The sequence below is a fragment of the Sturnira hondurensis genome, unplaced genomic scaffold (assembly GCF_014824575.4).
Source record: "Sturnira hondurensis isolate 20B ecotype Veracruz unplaced genomic scaffold, ASM1482457v3 Scaffold0014099, whole genome shotgun sequence".
Classification (NCBI taxonomy): Eukaryota; Metazoa; Chordata; class Mammalia; order Chiroptera; family Phyllostomidae; genus Sturnira; species Sturnira hondurensis.
In genome coordinates this window covers 1,553,275-1,567,150 of record NW_028086730.1, presented here as the reverse complement: position 1 = coordinate 1,567,150, position 13,876 = coordinate 1,553,275, and the positions used below count along the sequence as shown (strand labels likewise).

General features: G+C 61.9%; 1 protein-coding gene across 6 annotated transcripts in view; it reads left to right on the top strand.

The window, feature by feature from the left end:
* SHANK2 (SH3 and multiple ankyrin repeat domains 2) overlaps positions 1-13,876 on the top strand; it is a 285,739-nt gene that overhangs the window by 175,250 nt on the left and 96,613 nt on the right. For all 6 annotated transcript variants that reach the window (XM_037062593.1, XM_037062592.1, XM_037062594.1 and 3 more), the window contains one exon: positions 1,185-1,309. In XM_037062593.1, coding sequence (XP_036918488.1) covers positions 1,185-1,309 — 125 coding nt within the window. The remainder of the gene's footprint in view (positions 1-1,184; positions 1,310-13,876) is intronic.

The following is a 13,876-nucleotide window of genomic DNA, read 5'->3' as shown; positions in this document are numbered from 1 at the left end:
GCTCTGTGATTCCTGGCTGGGTCCAGCCCGCTCGTGGCGGCCTCCGGAGCTCGGCCAGCCTCAGGTGCCCAGAAGCACCTGGTCCCGAGTCCCAGGACGCAGAGCCCGCCCTGGGCCAGGAGTGAGTGGGCTTTGGCTCCGAGTGCGGCAGGCAGCCGCGTGCCTGCCCCTGAGGTGACTTTGCACAGGAAGCCTGGCAAGACGGTCCCTTCCTCCGTGGCCCGAGCCGGCAGCTCACACGTCATGTGGCCTGGGGGGGTGGGCTCTGGGGGGCACTCCTCGGTGGTGACTCGGGGGCACCCCCCCAGAAAAGAACAAGATGGCATCGCCTCCCCGGGAGAGGAGGCGTCTGTCCGCCGTGCATGCGGGAAAGCTATGGGCAAGTCTCCTCTCTGAGCCTCTGTGCTGAGGTGGGGGGCTCCTTCCTCCCAGGGGGCGTCCCCAGCTGCCGAGGCCGAGAGAGAAGGAAACAGTGGCCGTCCCCATGTGTGTGTCCCCGGCTCTCTGTGTGAGTCCTCTCCCCTCCCCCTGCAGGGCCATCTCCACCCTCCAGCCCCCACCCCCGGCCGCTCCTGGCAGTCCAGGAAAGTCCGTCCCTCAACCCAGAGTTTCCCTCGGCTGCCGTGTAGGGCTCGAAGCCCGGGCTGGTGGGGGTGTAGCCCCCCGGGACGTTGGCTGCAGAGCGGTAGCAGGGATGTGAGCAGACCCCACAGCGCCAGCCCGCACCGGGTCAGTGTGGCGTTCTGACGGAGCCCCGAGTTGGAGTCCCTCCACTGCGGCCTGTGCAGCCGGAGACCTGGTGTGTGGTTCCGCCTGGTGCCTCTGGGGCTCCATGTGGCTACGGGGGAACTTTTCCATTTTTAGAACTGAAAATGTTTAGTCACCGATGCTTTTAAAGAAAATGACAGGCGCGCACACACAGGCGCGGACTGCAGGGCACGCGCGTCCCTGTGTTCGGCGGAGAGGCCAGGAGGAGTGACTTGGTCCCGGAGTACAGTGAGCCTCATGGCTTGGGTCGGTGTGGACCTGTGACTCTGAGCAGCAGGCCCTGCCCGGGGAGTGCGGGCCTGGGCCGTCCACTTCTGACAGGATGCCTGCGGGTCCTTCAGCCGGGTCCTGTGGGGGCCGGGCTGCCGCCTGGGACGCGTCTCCCAGGCTTGCAAAGCGTGTCCTTGTCTCCGCAGCGGACACCCCCATCGAGGAGTTCACGCCCACACCGGCGTTCCCGGCACTGCAGTACCTGGAGTCCGTGGACGAAGGCGGGGTCGCATGGCAAGCCGGACTGAGGACCGGGGACTTCTTGATTGAGGTAGGGTCACCGGTGCTTGTGTCCTTCTGCTTGGGGAGAGCGCCGGCTCTCTGCGGGTCGGCCGGCGTCCGTGGTCGGGACAGCGTGGCCGTCAGGCCCAAACAGCGTTCGTGGGTCCTGGCGTGGACTCGGGCTTGTCTGTGTGCACCCACTGGGGGGTTCCAGTGGCTGTGGACACATGTTGCCTAGAGGCCTTGCTTAGAGCTCTCTGGACGGTGGAAATGTCTGTGGAATTGCGCCATGGTCGTGAAGTAGACGGGAGGGAAGTGTGGTTGCCGCGACGTCAGGGCCACGGGTGACTCTGCAAGGCGGTTTCAGTGTGACTGTGTGAACAGACACCAAGAGGGGCCATCGCCCGCTCTCGTGCCACAGGGGCAGGGGGCAAGGTGGCCCGGTGGTCCTGGCTCACACACGGTTTCGTGTTGGTGGCCGAGACCGTGCTGACCTGTAAGCTGCTTCCAAAGACCAAGAAGCATGGCAGGAGGGCGGCGAACGTGGATGGACAAACAGGCCCTTAAAGCTCGGGGCCTCGGGGAGCCCACTGCTGCTGCTGCTGCGGGGAAAGAACCCCCAGGACGCCAGCGCTTCACCTGGAGGGGCCGCGTTGGGAGGGGCGGGCGCCCTGGTCGCCCGCAGGTCGGAGCCGCGCGCCCTGGTGCAGACGTTAGTTTGGTCTTGTTTGTGCAAACAGAAGGAGTGTGCTACTCTTTAGAAATATTACGAATGGAAGACTATGCTGCCCCTGGAAAGGGTGGTTTGAGGCGGCTGGCCGCCGGGCGGCCCTCGAGCCCTGCCTCATCCGCTCCTGAGTCCGCCCGCAGGTGGAAGCAACCGTGCGTGGCACCCGGCCGCCGCGTGGGGTCGGCCACCCACTGTTTGTCCTGTGCAGGAGACCCAGGCCCTGCCAAGATGGTCACTTGAGGTCATTGCCTTTGGTCACACCACACTTCCGAGGGTGCCTTTCAAGCTGCGATTCTGCTCATCACCTTCGTGTTCCTTAGAGTGATGGGAAGCCGGGGGAGAGACGTCCCGGGAGGAGCCGGGCGCCGCGGAGAAGGCGCTTCTTCTTAGCCCGGGTGTCCGGGGCTGAAGCCTGGATGGTGCCGGGCCCGTCACAGCTCTCCCGGACTCTGTCCGTTCCACCTGCGGGATGCACGCCTGCCGCGACGGTCTCAGGGGTTCGCCCAGCTGGGACCTCCCGAAAATCAGAGACACCGGGTAGAGTCGTCTTCTGTGGGTGCCGCAGTGACATAGGTCTGCTCTGCGTGTGCGCGTGTGAGAGAGAGTGGGGCGAGGGGCCCCGGCATGTTCTCGGAGCTGTGGCTGGTGTTAAATCGCTGACGGATTTCAGCACATCCCCGGTTCCTAGGCTGCTCAGAATGCTTCCCTCCTAAACTAGTCCGTAAAGAAATGCCGGGCTGCCGTCGGGGGGGGGGGGGGAGAGTGCACCGCTGGCCCGGGGAGGCAGAGCTGCCCGGGGTGGGCGGATGGGACCACAGCGCGCCTGGGCCGGGCGGAGAAGGCACCCCCGCCGGTTGGACAGAGGCCCTCCGTGGAAATTAGGGGCCCTAAGAACTTCCGCACTTCGCCAGAGCACCTCTGTGACATTGTTCTCACCTCTGCTATGCAAATGCACCGGCCGTTCTGGAACAGGTTCTGCGTCCTAGGGAACCTCTGAACTCCAGGGTGCCAGGAACGCTGACCCCAAGACGCACAGGCACTCTGTGGGTTATCGTGTCACCAATGACGTGAAGGGGGGGTGGGCCCTCTGTGGCCACAGACCACCGGGGCGGGGGCCGCATCCTCCCGGTTCGCGCCCCAGGCTGCCCTGGGTGGGGTGGGTACAGAAGTCCTTCCCATGTGGAGGACGTGCCCCCACTGGACGGTTTCCCTGGCTACCGGATCCCGCTGCCGGAATATTAAAATCGCGTATAGCCTTATAGCTGCATTTTTCTTCCAACAGACAGTTCTTCATGTTTTTAGTGAAAAGCTTCAACCTTGCAGGGATTATTTGAAATGGATTCATGTGTCTCGGGTGAGTGCCTGGTTTGGCAGGAAGCCACCCCCCAGACTCCCTGGGGTTTCTGAGCTTCTGACGATGTGGGGTCCTGTGTGAAAGCTGCCCCCAGGGCAGGCCAGCGTCCTTGTCCCCTGGGCCACGTGGCCACTGGCACACCTCCCCTTCTCCCTTCTTTTGGAAAGGATCTCGACGTGGGTCAGGTGGGGTACTTTCTCCTTAAAAACGCATGCTGGACTTTGAACTTGGGGGCCACGGGGCCACCTTTGAAGTGACTGTTTGTTCTCCAAAGTCTTCAGCAGCGACAGAACGTCGTCTTTCCTTCTTGGACTTTGTCCGAAAGCCTGGAGTCGGCCCCGGGCTGGCCTGGCGCCTGTGCAGAGGGCCTTGCTGTGCGTGCTTTGCCTGGGCGCCGACCCCCCAGCGCACTGGTCTCTCTGCCCCGGCGTTCGGTTGGGGTCTGCTCTCGCTGTCGGCATGTTTCTTGGTTGCCAGCCCCCTCCCCGCCCACCAAGAAGTGAAAGCTTTGAGTGCGGCACCTTGTAAAAGGCTCTCTTTGGACCCGGAATTCTGGGGGCAGTGGGTCATCAGGATGTCAGAGGTGGGGAAGGAGTGGGACCCCCAAGGAGGGTCGTTTGAACACAGGGTCCCCACAGGCGGTGAGTGCCTGCTGTTTCAGATGTGCACAGTATGCGAGAACCCCCCCCCCACCGGGCTGATGGCTCCACAGTGTCCCCACAGAGCTCTGGGGGGGGGGCCCCCAGAGGGGACAGGCAGAGAGACAGGGATGGCGCGGCGGGGGAGAAGCAGGCGGCGCAGTCAGGGTGTGCTTTCCTCTCCATGCCGGTCAGGGGGGAGGATGGGGACGCCACAGCCGAGCGTGGCCAAGGCCCGAGTCCCTCTTGGTTGCGAGGAAAGCTGGTCCAGACTGGTTTAGTGGGAGGAGCTTGCTGCGAGACCCCTGCTCCTGCTGGGCGATTCCCTTGGTTCGGTCTCCTTGGCCCCGTGAGCCAGGGCGGGCAAGGTGGCTCCTGGCGAGTCCTAAGGAGGGCGCACAGCTCAGAGATGGCGGCCCTGCTTTGAGTCCTGGTGGGGAGCAGGAGGTGGGGATGTGGTCTTGATGTCTTTCGGGACCTCCCCAGCAGGTGGCCTCCAGGGGAGGGGCCCGGCTGAGCATCAGAGTCCTGCCCGCCTCTCAGAACCGCGGGGCCCTGTGGCCGGCCCACACCTGTGACACAGGATCACGAGGCAGGACCTTGGGTGTCGGAGCTTTTGGAGCCCCTGGTGACGCCAGGCCCGAGGCGGGCTGGCCAGACTCCGGTGGCGTTTGGACCTCAGCATCTGACCTTCCGACCGGAAGGTCAGAAGCAGGCGCTGTGCTCGCCTCCTTGTCTTCAGGGTGGGGTCATCTTTTCTTCCACAAGCGCCTTTTGGAGACGGAGCTTTGTGTCTCGCTTTTGTTAAAGGACGCGTCCTCTATCTCGCGAATTGCTCAGAATACAGCTAAGTGGTGACCGTCACCAGGGCAGACAGTGATGAGGGGCGAATCTGACCCGTGTCCTCATTGCTGGGAGTCGAGGCGGCCGGCCAGGCACCGCCCTGCCCCACCCGACCCTCACGATGGTCCTGCACCCTGACATCTGCTCCCATCCCCGGTGTGTGGATGAGGGGACTGAGACAGGGCCGGGTGATGCTGGGGGCAGGCAGCAGACGGTGGCAGGGGGCCGGGCAGCTGGGGTGTGGCCTTGGCTGTCTGACTCCCCGACACCGCGGCTCCGAGACGACGCCCGAGAGAGGCTGTGATGTGCTGGGTGCGTAAGTGCGCAAAGTGAGAGCATGAAAACAAATGACAAGGGGCCGGTTTTTATTTTCAAATTAAGAAATGCTTTTTTTAAAAAAAATTATTACTGTGCCGGTCGCTGGTGAGAGCTCTTATATGTTGCTACGTGGAAGAACAAATTGCCATAAGGTCTTTAGAAACCCATGTGGCCGTGTGTGGAGAGAACTGGACCCATGACTTTACCTCTAGGGACGCTTCCTGGAGAGCGGTCCAACGGGACGACAGAGCTCTCAGCGTCGCCAAGACGAAGGGGGTGGGGCGACAGGGAGGCGGTGAGGGGGTGCCGTGCACCTGGTGTGGCTTTGTAGGAAAGCACCCCACATCGCGCCTTCGAGGAGCCCGCCACTCCGGCAGGGGCTGGCGGAAGGGACAGGCCGCACAGTGCCATCCGAGTCATAGGTCCCCCCTCACATCGGCACAGGAAACAAAGCAGGGACGGACGTGTCAGCGCCTGGGCGAGGAGATCGTGTGGGATCATTGTCTCTCTTTGCAGACTTCTCTCTGCTCCTTGGAGCGTCTCGAATGACAGTGTTCATTTTTTTGACAGGTATTAATAACATAAGCAGAACATTATTCCTCCGAAGAAAGCTCCCTCATGTGGGTGAGTGGGGTCCCGGCCTCCAGGGCCGGGGCGTTGCTGTTTGCTTTCGGCTCAGTCTCTGGGCGTTCATTAATTTCCCGGGGCCTCGGCTCCCCGACTGGTGGCAGCGCGGGAAGCGCCTGCGCTCTTTGTGGTTGTCTTCTCAGCCCCGAAGTGGCCAGCGCCGTCCTGGTGCAACCTCCCCGAGTAGGTTTTCCCTCGCAATTAGCGCGGCTGCGCTCTCTTTCCTCCTTGCACAGGGACGCTCGACGCTCGAGTCCACTAATTCCTTTTCCCTCCTGTTAAACGCTTGCACCAGAAAGGGCCGGAGCCGTTTCATCATCGCGGTTTGCACCGGCGTGAGGGGGTTCGGGGGCTTGCCCTGCTGGGTCCCCCGGGACCACGTGTTGGAGGCACTTCAGAGGCGTTTCTCAGATTGCTGCTGGAGAACGGGTCTTGGAAAAGGTTACGCGGGCCCCAGCGCCAGTTGCCTTCAAGCCTTACCCCCCACCCAGCTGGGGTGGGGAGCAGCCGTCCACCTCCCCCAGCTCCCCAGTGGAACTGGTGCGGAGGAGAGTGACCCTGGGTCATTTCTGATCCCCTGACGCGTGTTCTGCATCAGCGTGTGCGTCCCGGTCTCAGGGTCCCCACTGGTAAACTGGGTGGCCGTGAGAGGGAAGTCGGTCTAGGAGAATCGTGTGGCGCCCAAGCTCTGGGAGCTGACACGTGGGCTGCCATTAGCCCTGGCCGTCAGAGAAGGTGGACAGTGGTGGTGCTGGGCACAGAGTCGCCATTCCCTCAGGACCGTCTTCCACCGTCACCTTGTCACTAACGATGCCCGGTTCACAAGAGGAGACCAACGACAGTCAGACAAATAGTGGCAGTGTCGCGGTAAGTTATGACGATGACAGACGACTGTCACTGTCACTTCATGCATGGAGCCGTGACAGAGCCCTCCTGCCACATGCCAAGCACTGACACGGGGGCGCTTCCAGACCACAGAGCAGGAGCCTCTCGACGCCCCCATGCCGGGGTGACCCGCTAAAGCGGGCGCCGCCCGCCGCGGTGTCCTGGCAGCCGTGCCTCCGGACCTGGCTCGCGTCTCTGCTCCAAGGGCACTCCCTGCCTTGCTCGACATTTTTTTTGGCACGCCTCTGGCTTTGAGGTAATCTTGGAATTTCTGTTCACGATTCCCATTTTGCCCTCTAGTGACAAAGCCCAGGGCACAGGCCAAACCTCCCCGTGGTTCCTGGTGCCGGCTCCCTCTCGGGCCACCTGCCCAGCCACGGTGCAAGGCTCGCACTTCTCTGTCTTGCCTTTTGGGACATCGTGAGAGGCTTTGTCAAGTGTCTTGCTGGTGGCAGCCCGCATGGCCAGTCTAGAAACTCTACCCACTCCCTCCCCCCAAAGATTCTTGGTATTTTCTTTACCTCATTTTAAGTGGGTATTTTACTCAACAGCTGAGGTAAAGGCCAAACCCAGCAGAGGTTGGCTGGGGGTTAGGACAGTGGCGTGCTCTCAACCTGGAGTCACGCCAACTCTCTGGGTGTCGAGTTTTGCTCGTTCTGCAGCAAGGACAGCAGGACCTGGTGGCTGTCCCCGGCCCCTCCACATGCGGACGGCTCATGCTCTGTGGCTTCCCACTGTGCTGGCTTGGCAGAGGCCGGGGCCCCCGGTCAGCTTTCCAATCCAGCTCCTCGGCCCCTGGGCCACCCGCCCCCGCGTCGGCACCAGCAGAGGGGCTGCGGCCGTCTCCACCTGCCTCTCCGTCCCCTTGCCCGGCCTTTGCTGAGGTCAGAGCTTCCAGCCCAATTGTCAGTGATGGTTGACAAACATTACTTTAGCAGCGAATGAAAGTCAGCACCAAGGAGCTCAGCTGCTTCCGCTGTTGGCCTTCGGATAATGCCAGTGCTCAGGGCAGAGTGCGGCTGCGGCCTTCGCACTTTCCAGGCTCGCAGCATTTTGTCTGTGAAGGGGCCACTGCTCTGGGGGCGCTGCCCCTGGCGACTGGGAGGCTGGACCCCTCACCTGCACATCGCCGGAGCCCCTCGCAAGCCCAGGGAATGGTTCGCTTCGTCCTCCATACCGACTGGGAACAGGTGGTCCGGGCCGAGGAGCCGCTCGGAATCCTGCTGGGAAGGTGGAGACAGGCGGCTGAGCGATTGCAGATCTGAAGTCTTGGCTCATTCATTTTGGGTTCTAATTTGAAGCATCAGTGATTTCAATTTCAGGCTAAAAAAAAGCCCGAATCACTTCAGGGGACCGTGGCTGCTGTGCTCACGGCTGCTCTGTGGGGCTGGCAGATGGCAGGGCACCGGCTTGGAGGGAGACGGAGGAGAGCCTCGGTCAAGGGCACGGGCTGTGCGTTGCGGTCCGGGGTTGAGTCCAGGCTCTGCCACTTCTTAACTCTGCGAACTTGGGGAAAGCCCTCGTCTCTTGGCCTCAGTTTCTTAAACTGTAAATAAAAGTGTGTGTGACGCACGCAGCGTGGCTCCCGGCAGAGGGGTCTCAGCCATTGGTAGTGATCGTACAAGTTGTTTATTTTCTGCAGCTCCGCTCATTCATGTCTGAAGCACACATGTGGTGCTCACCGTGTGCGGGGCTGGTGTGTGCGTGAATCCGACGCACCTCCGCGGGGAGCATGCAGTCTGGGAGGGCCCCGGAGCAGAGCCTGGGCATGGCCCCGAGATAAACCAGAGAAGGGGCATCAGGAAGAGAGAGTGTGGGCACCACGATTTGAGGACTAGAACAGGCGGGTTTCTCTAGGAAGAACTCCAGGGAAAGCTTAGTGGGTTGGGAAAGTTCTGGGTGGATTTGGGGATGTCGTGGAGCTGGGGTAACTGGGGCCAGTCCAGAGAGGGCCTGGGAGGTCAGTTTAAGTAGACGCAACCTTGGGTGGCTGCCCAGTGGCAGGGGGCGGTGCAAGGGGAGCTGTGTGTGGTGGGCCCTCTCCCGGGTGCTGATGGGGTGGTGCCGATCATTGCTCCGGTCGGAGCTCTCCGCGGTGCTGAATCTCTCAAGGAATCTGCATGGTGCTGACTCTCCGGAGTCCTGGACTGCTCCCCAGGGTGTTGGAGTCCGCGCTCCCTGTCCACGGTGCTAAATCTGGCTCTGCGTTAGAGCTGTCCGTGGTGCTGACTCTCGCTGGGAGTCTGCGTGGTGCTGGCTCCCTCCGCCTTCTGGGACCTCTCCAGGGCGCTGAGCCTGGGAGCTGGGAGAGGGAGCCTCCCCACCACCCCCACCGGCAGAGAAGGAGTCTTCAGTACTTCCCCTCTCTCACTGTCCTCACCTTCCATTCCCGCGTCCCGTGTCTCTGGCCTTCCTGGGCCAGAGGAAGCTTATTATTCAGTGAGTGTGTTTGTCCGCTTGGTAGAGAAGTCTCCTCTGTGAAGCGGGTCTCGTGCTCTAAGCCCACCTGGACTTCATCATGGAGGTCTCAACTCATGTCACCTCCTCAGAGAGGCCTCCTCAGGCCCCTCCGCTCCGATGCTCCGGCCGTGCACTCCCTTCGCCATCAGCATCGGCCGCTGTGCTGCCTCACCATTTGTCCCCCTCACCGGAGTGCCTGCCCCTAACGTGCTGCAGTCTGCTCGTCTGGTCCCTGTGCCTGGCTCACAACAGGGGCCCCAGAGCGTGCGTGATGGGCAGTCCCGGGCAGTATGTGGTTCATGCCCGTCTTTCACACGATGAAGTGAGTCGTGTGGCTTCCCAGGGCCCTGCAGGGAGGCTGAATCTAGGCCTCCTCCGAAGCCTGGGTCTGACTGGGGCCCCGGGTGAGTCCTGACTCATTGAGCTGTAACCTGTGAATCGTCTTCTCCGACCGAAAGAACTGTAGACCAGCTTCCGTCTACACGGGGTGCGGTCTGCAGCAGGCACGCTGAGCCAGGGGCCCCGCGTCGGAAGCTGCTGCTCAGAGATCTCTGGTGCGCCTCTTGGCCCCCCCGAAAGGAGCCCTCCTGGGTCCTCTCCACCTGCCTCCCCCCGTCGCTGCTTCCCAGTGCACTCAGCAGGCTCTCGTTAGCATTGATTTGTCTCTGTCTGCAGTGCCCTTCTGTGGGGAGTTTCATGATCCAAGCGGTTAGGTTGGCAAATGAGCTGAAGGAAGGCCTGTGCTGAATGCCGGGTAGGCTCTTTGAATTGATGGAGTTTGTCAGTCCTGGTAATGAGGGCGTGCATGTACCAGCAATAAGTACATCGGGAGTGAGGAGGGCTGGGGCGGGGCGTGGGAGACCACGGCACTGTCTGGGCCGCACGGTTCTTAGAGTGCTCTCCGTGCTTTGGTACCAAGAGACCAAACAGCCACCAGCAAATTTTCCACTTCCCCTCACCGGGAAGCCTCGGTTTCACTTAACAGATATTTGGCGGCCCTCTGCTGTGCCCAGCCCTCTGTGGGTGGGGCTGGGGGTCCCGGAGATGAACAGAGGCCCCTAACTCTCTGTTGCGACTCGGTCTGGGACATGGGGGGAGGAACCGGTTGTTTGGACTGGACAGGTAGGTGGGGGAAGTAGTCTGTGCCTGGCCTGGGAGGAGGCAGATGGACCTTGACACTGGCCCTCCCTCCCTGGTCCCCTGAATGTGCCACACATCCTCCTACCCCCTGGGACTTGCCCACACTTCTCTCTCTCCCCCCTCCTCCCCTGGAGTAACTCCAACTCACCCTCAGATCTCTGCTCAGTGGCCCCTCTGCAGGCAGGGATACCTGCTCAACAGTTCCTGAGGATACCCACTCACAGTGCCTGTCACTGTCGCTGCCTTTCCTGAAACCTCCCAGAGATAAGGGACCAGCCAGAGCCAAGCGCGTGACAGGTACTTTGTAAATGATGGAAGGCACCACAGGCACAGGGCACAGCCCAGATAGGGGCTCCGCAGCAGGACTGTGTGGAAGACACCAGGAGTCCAGGCAGGATGAAGAGTCTGGGGCCTCTGGGTGGGGGTGGGGGGCCTTGAATGCCGAGCTGAGTGGTAGGGCCTCACTCTGTCCCTGGAGGCAAGCCACCTTGAGTGTTAAGCAGGGATTTTCATGGCCTGCCCATCACCAGGCTGGGGCCTTGCTAGAGAAGGGAGGTGGAGGCAGAGACCAGGTTTGGCCGCTGCCCTTGAGAAGCAGGTTGGAGCTGAGAACAGAGCTTAAAAGCACAGCCCCAGATGGCGACCCACCTGAGTCCAATCCAGCTCCCCCACCTACATGCTGTGTGGCCCTGGGTGAGTTACACAACCCCTCTGCGCCTTCATTGCCTCACCAGCAAATGAGAAGAGCTGCTACCTCTCAGAGTTCCAAGAGGGTCCAGTGAGTCTCCACATAAGGCAGGTAGGAAAAGTCGGGCATGACTAGGTTACCACACGAGAGGAAGCATTCCTGCTGCTGTTGCTGTTGCTATTAGCTCGTGGGGGGAATGGAGAGCCTGCCCAGCTAGGCCGGGTCGCCCGGTCACCTGACACTGGTTCTCACTGCCTGGACCCTCTCCCCCTGGGGACCCTCCACAGTGAGGTACGACATGAGTGCCATGAGCCAGCCTCCTCAGCTCCCAGCCCAGGCCAGGAGAGGGAGGTGCAGTTGGTGAGAGAGAAGGAAGTGGGGGGGGTTGTGACCCCCATGACCTAGCCAGGAAACAGCCGCCACCCATGGCCACCTCTCGGTGCAGGCTGCTGGGACCTGGAGGTGCTCCCTGGGCCCGGCAGGGCTCTGCCGGGACACAGCATCTGGACTTCTCCCCAGCAAGGCCGCTGGCCAGGACGCCCTCCCCACACCAGCCCACTGTGTCTTCGTCACGGGCCTGACCGTGTTGGCGCCGCGTGCTGCCCATAAGTGCTCCGCATGTGCTGACTCATCTCAGCCCCGTCAGGACCTGTGTGGCGGGCTCTTCGGTCCCCACGTTTCTCGGGGGAGGGGACGGAGGCACAGGGAGGCCACACAAGCAGGCTCAGTGGCACAAAGCTCCCCCGTGGTCCCGTCCCCATGCTCACACTCATCACAGGATGAGAAGTCGTCGCTGCGTCTGGTTCCGGCCTGGGCCATGTCCCGGGTTCCTCCCTGCCTCCGAAGTCTGTGCTGCCCTCTCAGCTCCGGGGACGCTTTCCCATCGTCTCCCCTCCGCAGATTCCAGTCCGGGCCGTCGCCGGCAGGACCCTGGGGCTCTGGCTCCAGGCTGGCCCAGGCGGGTCTCTGCCTCCAGCCTTCTGCAGGTCCTTCCCTCCACCAGGGGCGCTCGGCCCCGCGCTCACCCTGGCTCCCGATGTCAGGTCTCTGCTCACCTTTTCCAGAATCTTCCATCACCACCACCTTCCCAAACAGTGTAACCCGCCCAAAGCACCGGCCCCACTCTGGCGCCTCTCTCCTCAGCATGACCAGGTGTTGAGTGTACAGAACACAGACGTTTGTGGGCTGAGAGGCTCCCGTTCCGGAACCCGAGCCCCCTCCTGCCCTAGTCGCCCCAGCACCCAGAAGAGCAGAGTGCGGCCCAGGGCAGGCGCCCCACTCGTGATTTGCGATCTAGGGTGAGCTGTGTTCGCAGGCCCGGCCCAGGGAGGGCACCGAGAAGCCCTGAGAGCGCGTGCTGGAACCTTCCGTGTGGAGAGGGGCCCCTCCCCCATGCCCCACCATGGCCTCAGGGCCGGACATAGCGGGGCTTGTCTGACCTGCTTCAGGGAGGGCCAGCAGGAGCCGGCCCTCCATGTCAAGTTCTGGAATTTTCTTCCAGTGCCTACTTGAGTCTTGAGTTTATCAGGACACGTGTGCCCCTCCTCTCAGGAAGTTGCAGGGCGTGAACTCTGCCCCCGATGTGCCCGCCGACCTCTTTCCACATCAGTGTTACTTCGTGTTGGCCAGGGCGGGTCAGGTCAGGTGTGCCAGGGAACAGAGAGCAGCCGGAGGACCAGTTGGGGTGCCACCGGCAACGGGGGCCGCCACAGGGCCCATTGTCTCAGGTTTTTGTTCCTTCACAAGTACCTGTTAGAGACCATTTTGTCACGTGTGTACACGTGTACATGTTTATCGCGGGTAGCTTTTTCACTGTGGAAAAGCACGCGCACCGTGTAGTTTACCACTTTGAAGTGTGGGATCCGGGGAAGTCCGCTTTCGGGTCCGCCCAGTCTGGGCATCTCACATCCGTGGGGAAAGTCACCGGCCTCCTTCCCCCAGCAGCCTGGGGTGGGGCTCCGCCCCTCCTGTGGCTGACTAGTCCCACACAGGGACACACCTCGCTGTGTCTGTCTACCCTTTGGGGGAGGGACACTTGGGCCGTTTCTGGCTTTTGGCCTTTGTGAGTCGTGCCCTTGGAGTGTTGCACACCGATATTCGTCCCAGTCCCACTTCTGGTTATTTCTGGGTGTGTGTACCGGGGGTGGGCCTGCTGGGTCGCACGTCCTTCTCTGTGTATCTAAACCACTGGCCTGGCCTGCGGGCAGATCGGCAGGTGACCACGGAGCTCTCAGTGAATGCCCATCTCCACGCCCAGGCTGGGGGAAGCGGGAGGAGCGCAGTGAGGGGGCCAGCCCCGGACGTGGAGACCGAGCTCAGACTCGCTGGCACCTTTGCTGCTGGACACAGGTGCTGCCTACAGACCACGCAGACCCGACAGGGACCGCGGGGGTCCCCGGGCCTTCCTGAGCATGTCCTGCTTGCCAGGCACCGTTTTCAGGGTTTCACGGGCTCGAACTGACTGCACACTCAGTTGAGTGCGGGTTTTTCATTTGGCTCCTTTTTCTGCACCAGGAGACTGAGGCACGAGGTGGGGAAGGGACTCACTAGCTCACAGACACAAGCAAGGGGGTGGCAGAGCCGGACCAGGTTCCAGGCAAAGCCCACGCTGTGAACTGTCCACGCCCCGGGAGTTCGGTTCTGCTAATGCCCCTGCTGTGCGGGGGAGGGAGCTGAGGCTCACATGGTTCCCATGACGGGGCTGGGCTCGAAGCCAGAGCTTGGACTTGGGCCACAGTGTCCCCTGCCACATCTGTCTGTCCCAGACGTGTCTTGGCACCCTGCCCAGAGGCCTGGGTGGAGACTATGAAATAGTGTAGGGCTTAGGGGAGGCATTGGGTAAGCAGACTGAGATTTCCTGAAAGATGGAGGCCATAACTGATTAGAGGGTTCCTGGTGGACTTCCTGAAGGAGGTGAGGGAAACAGGGCCTTT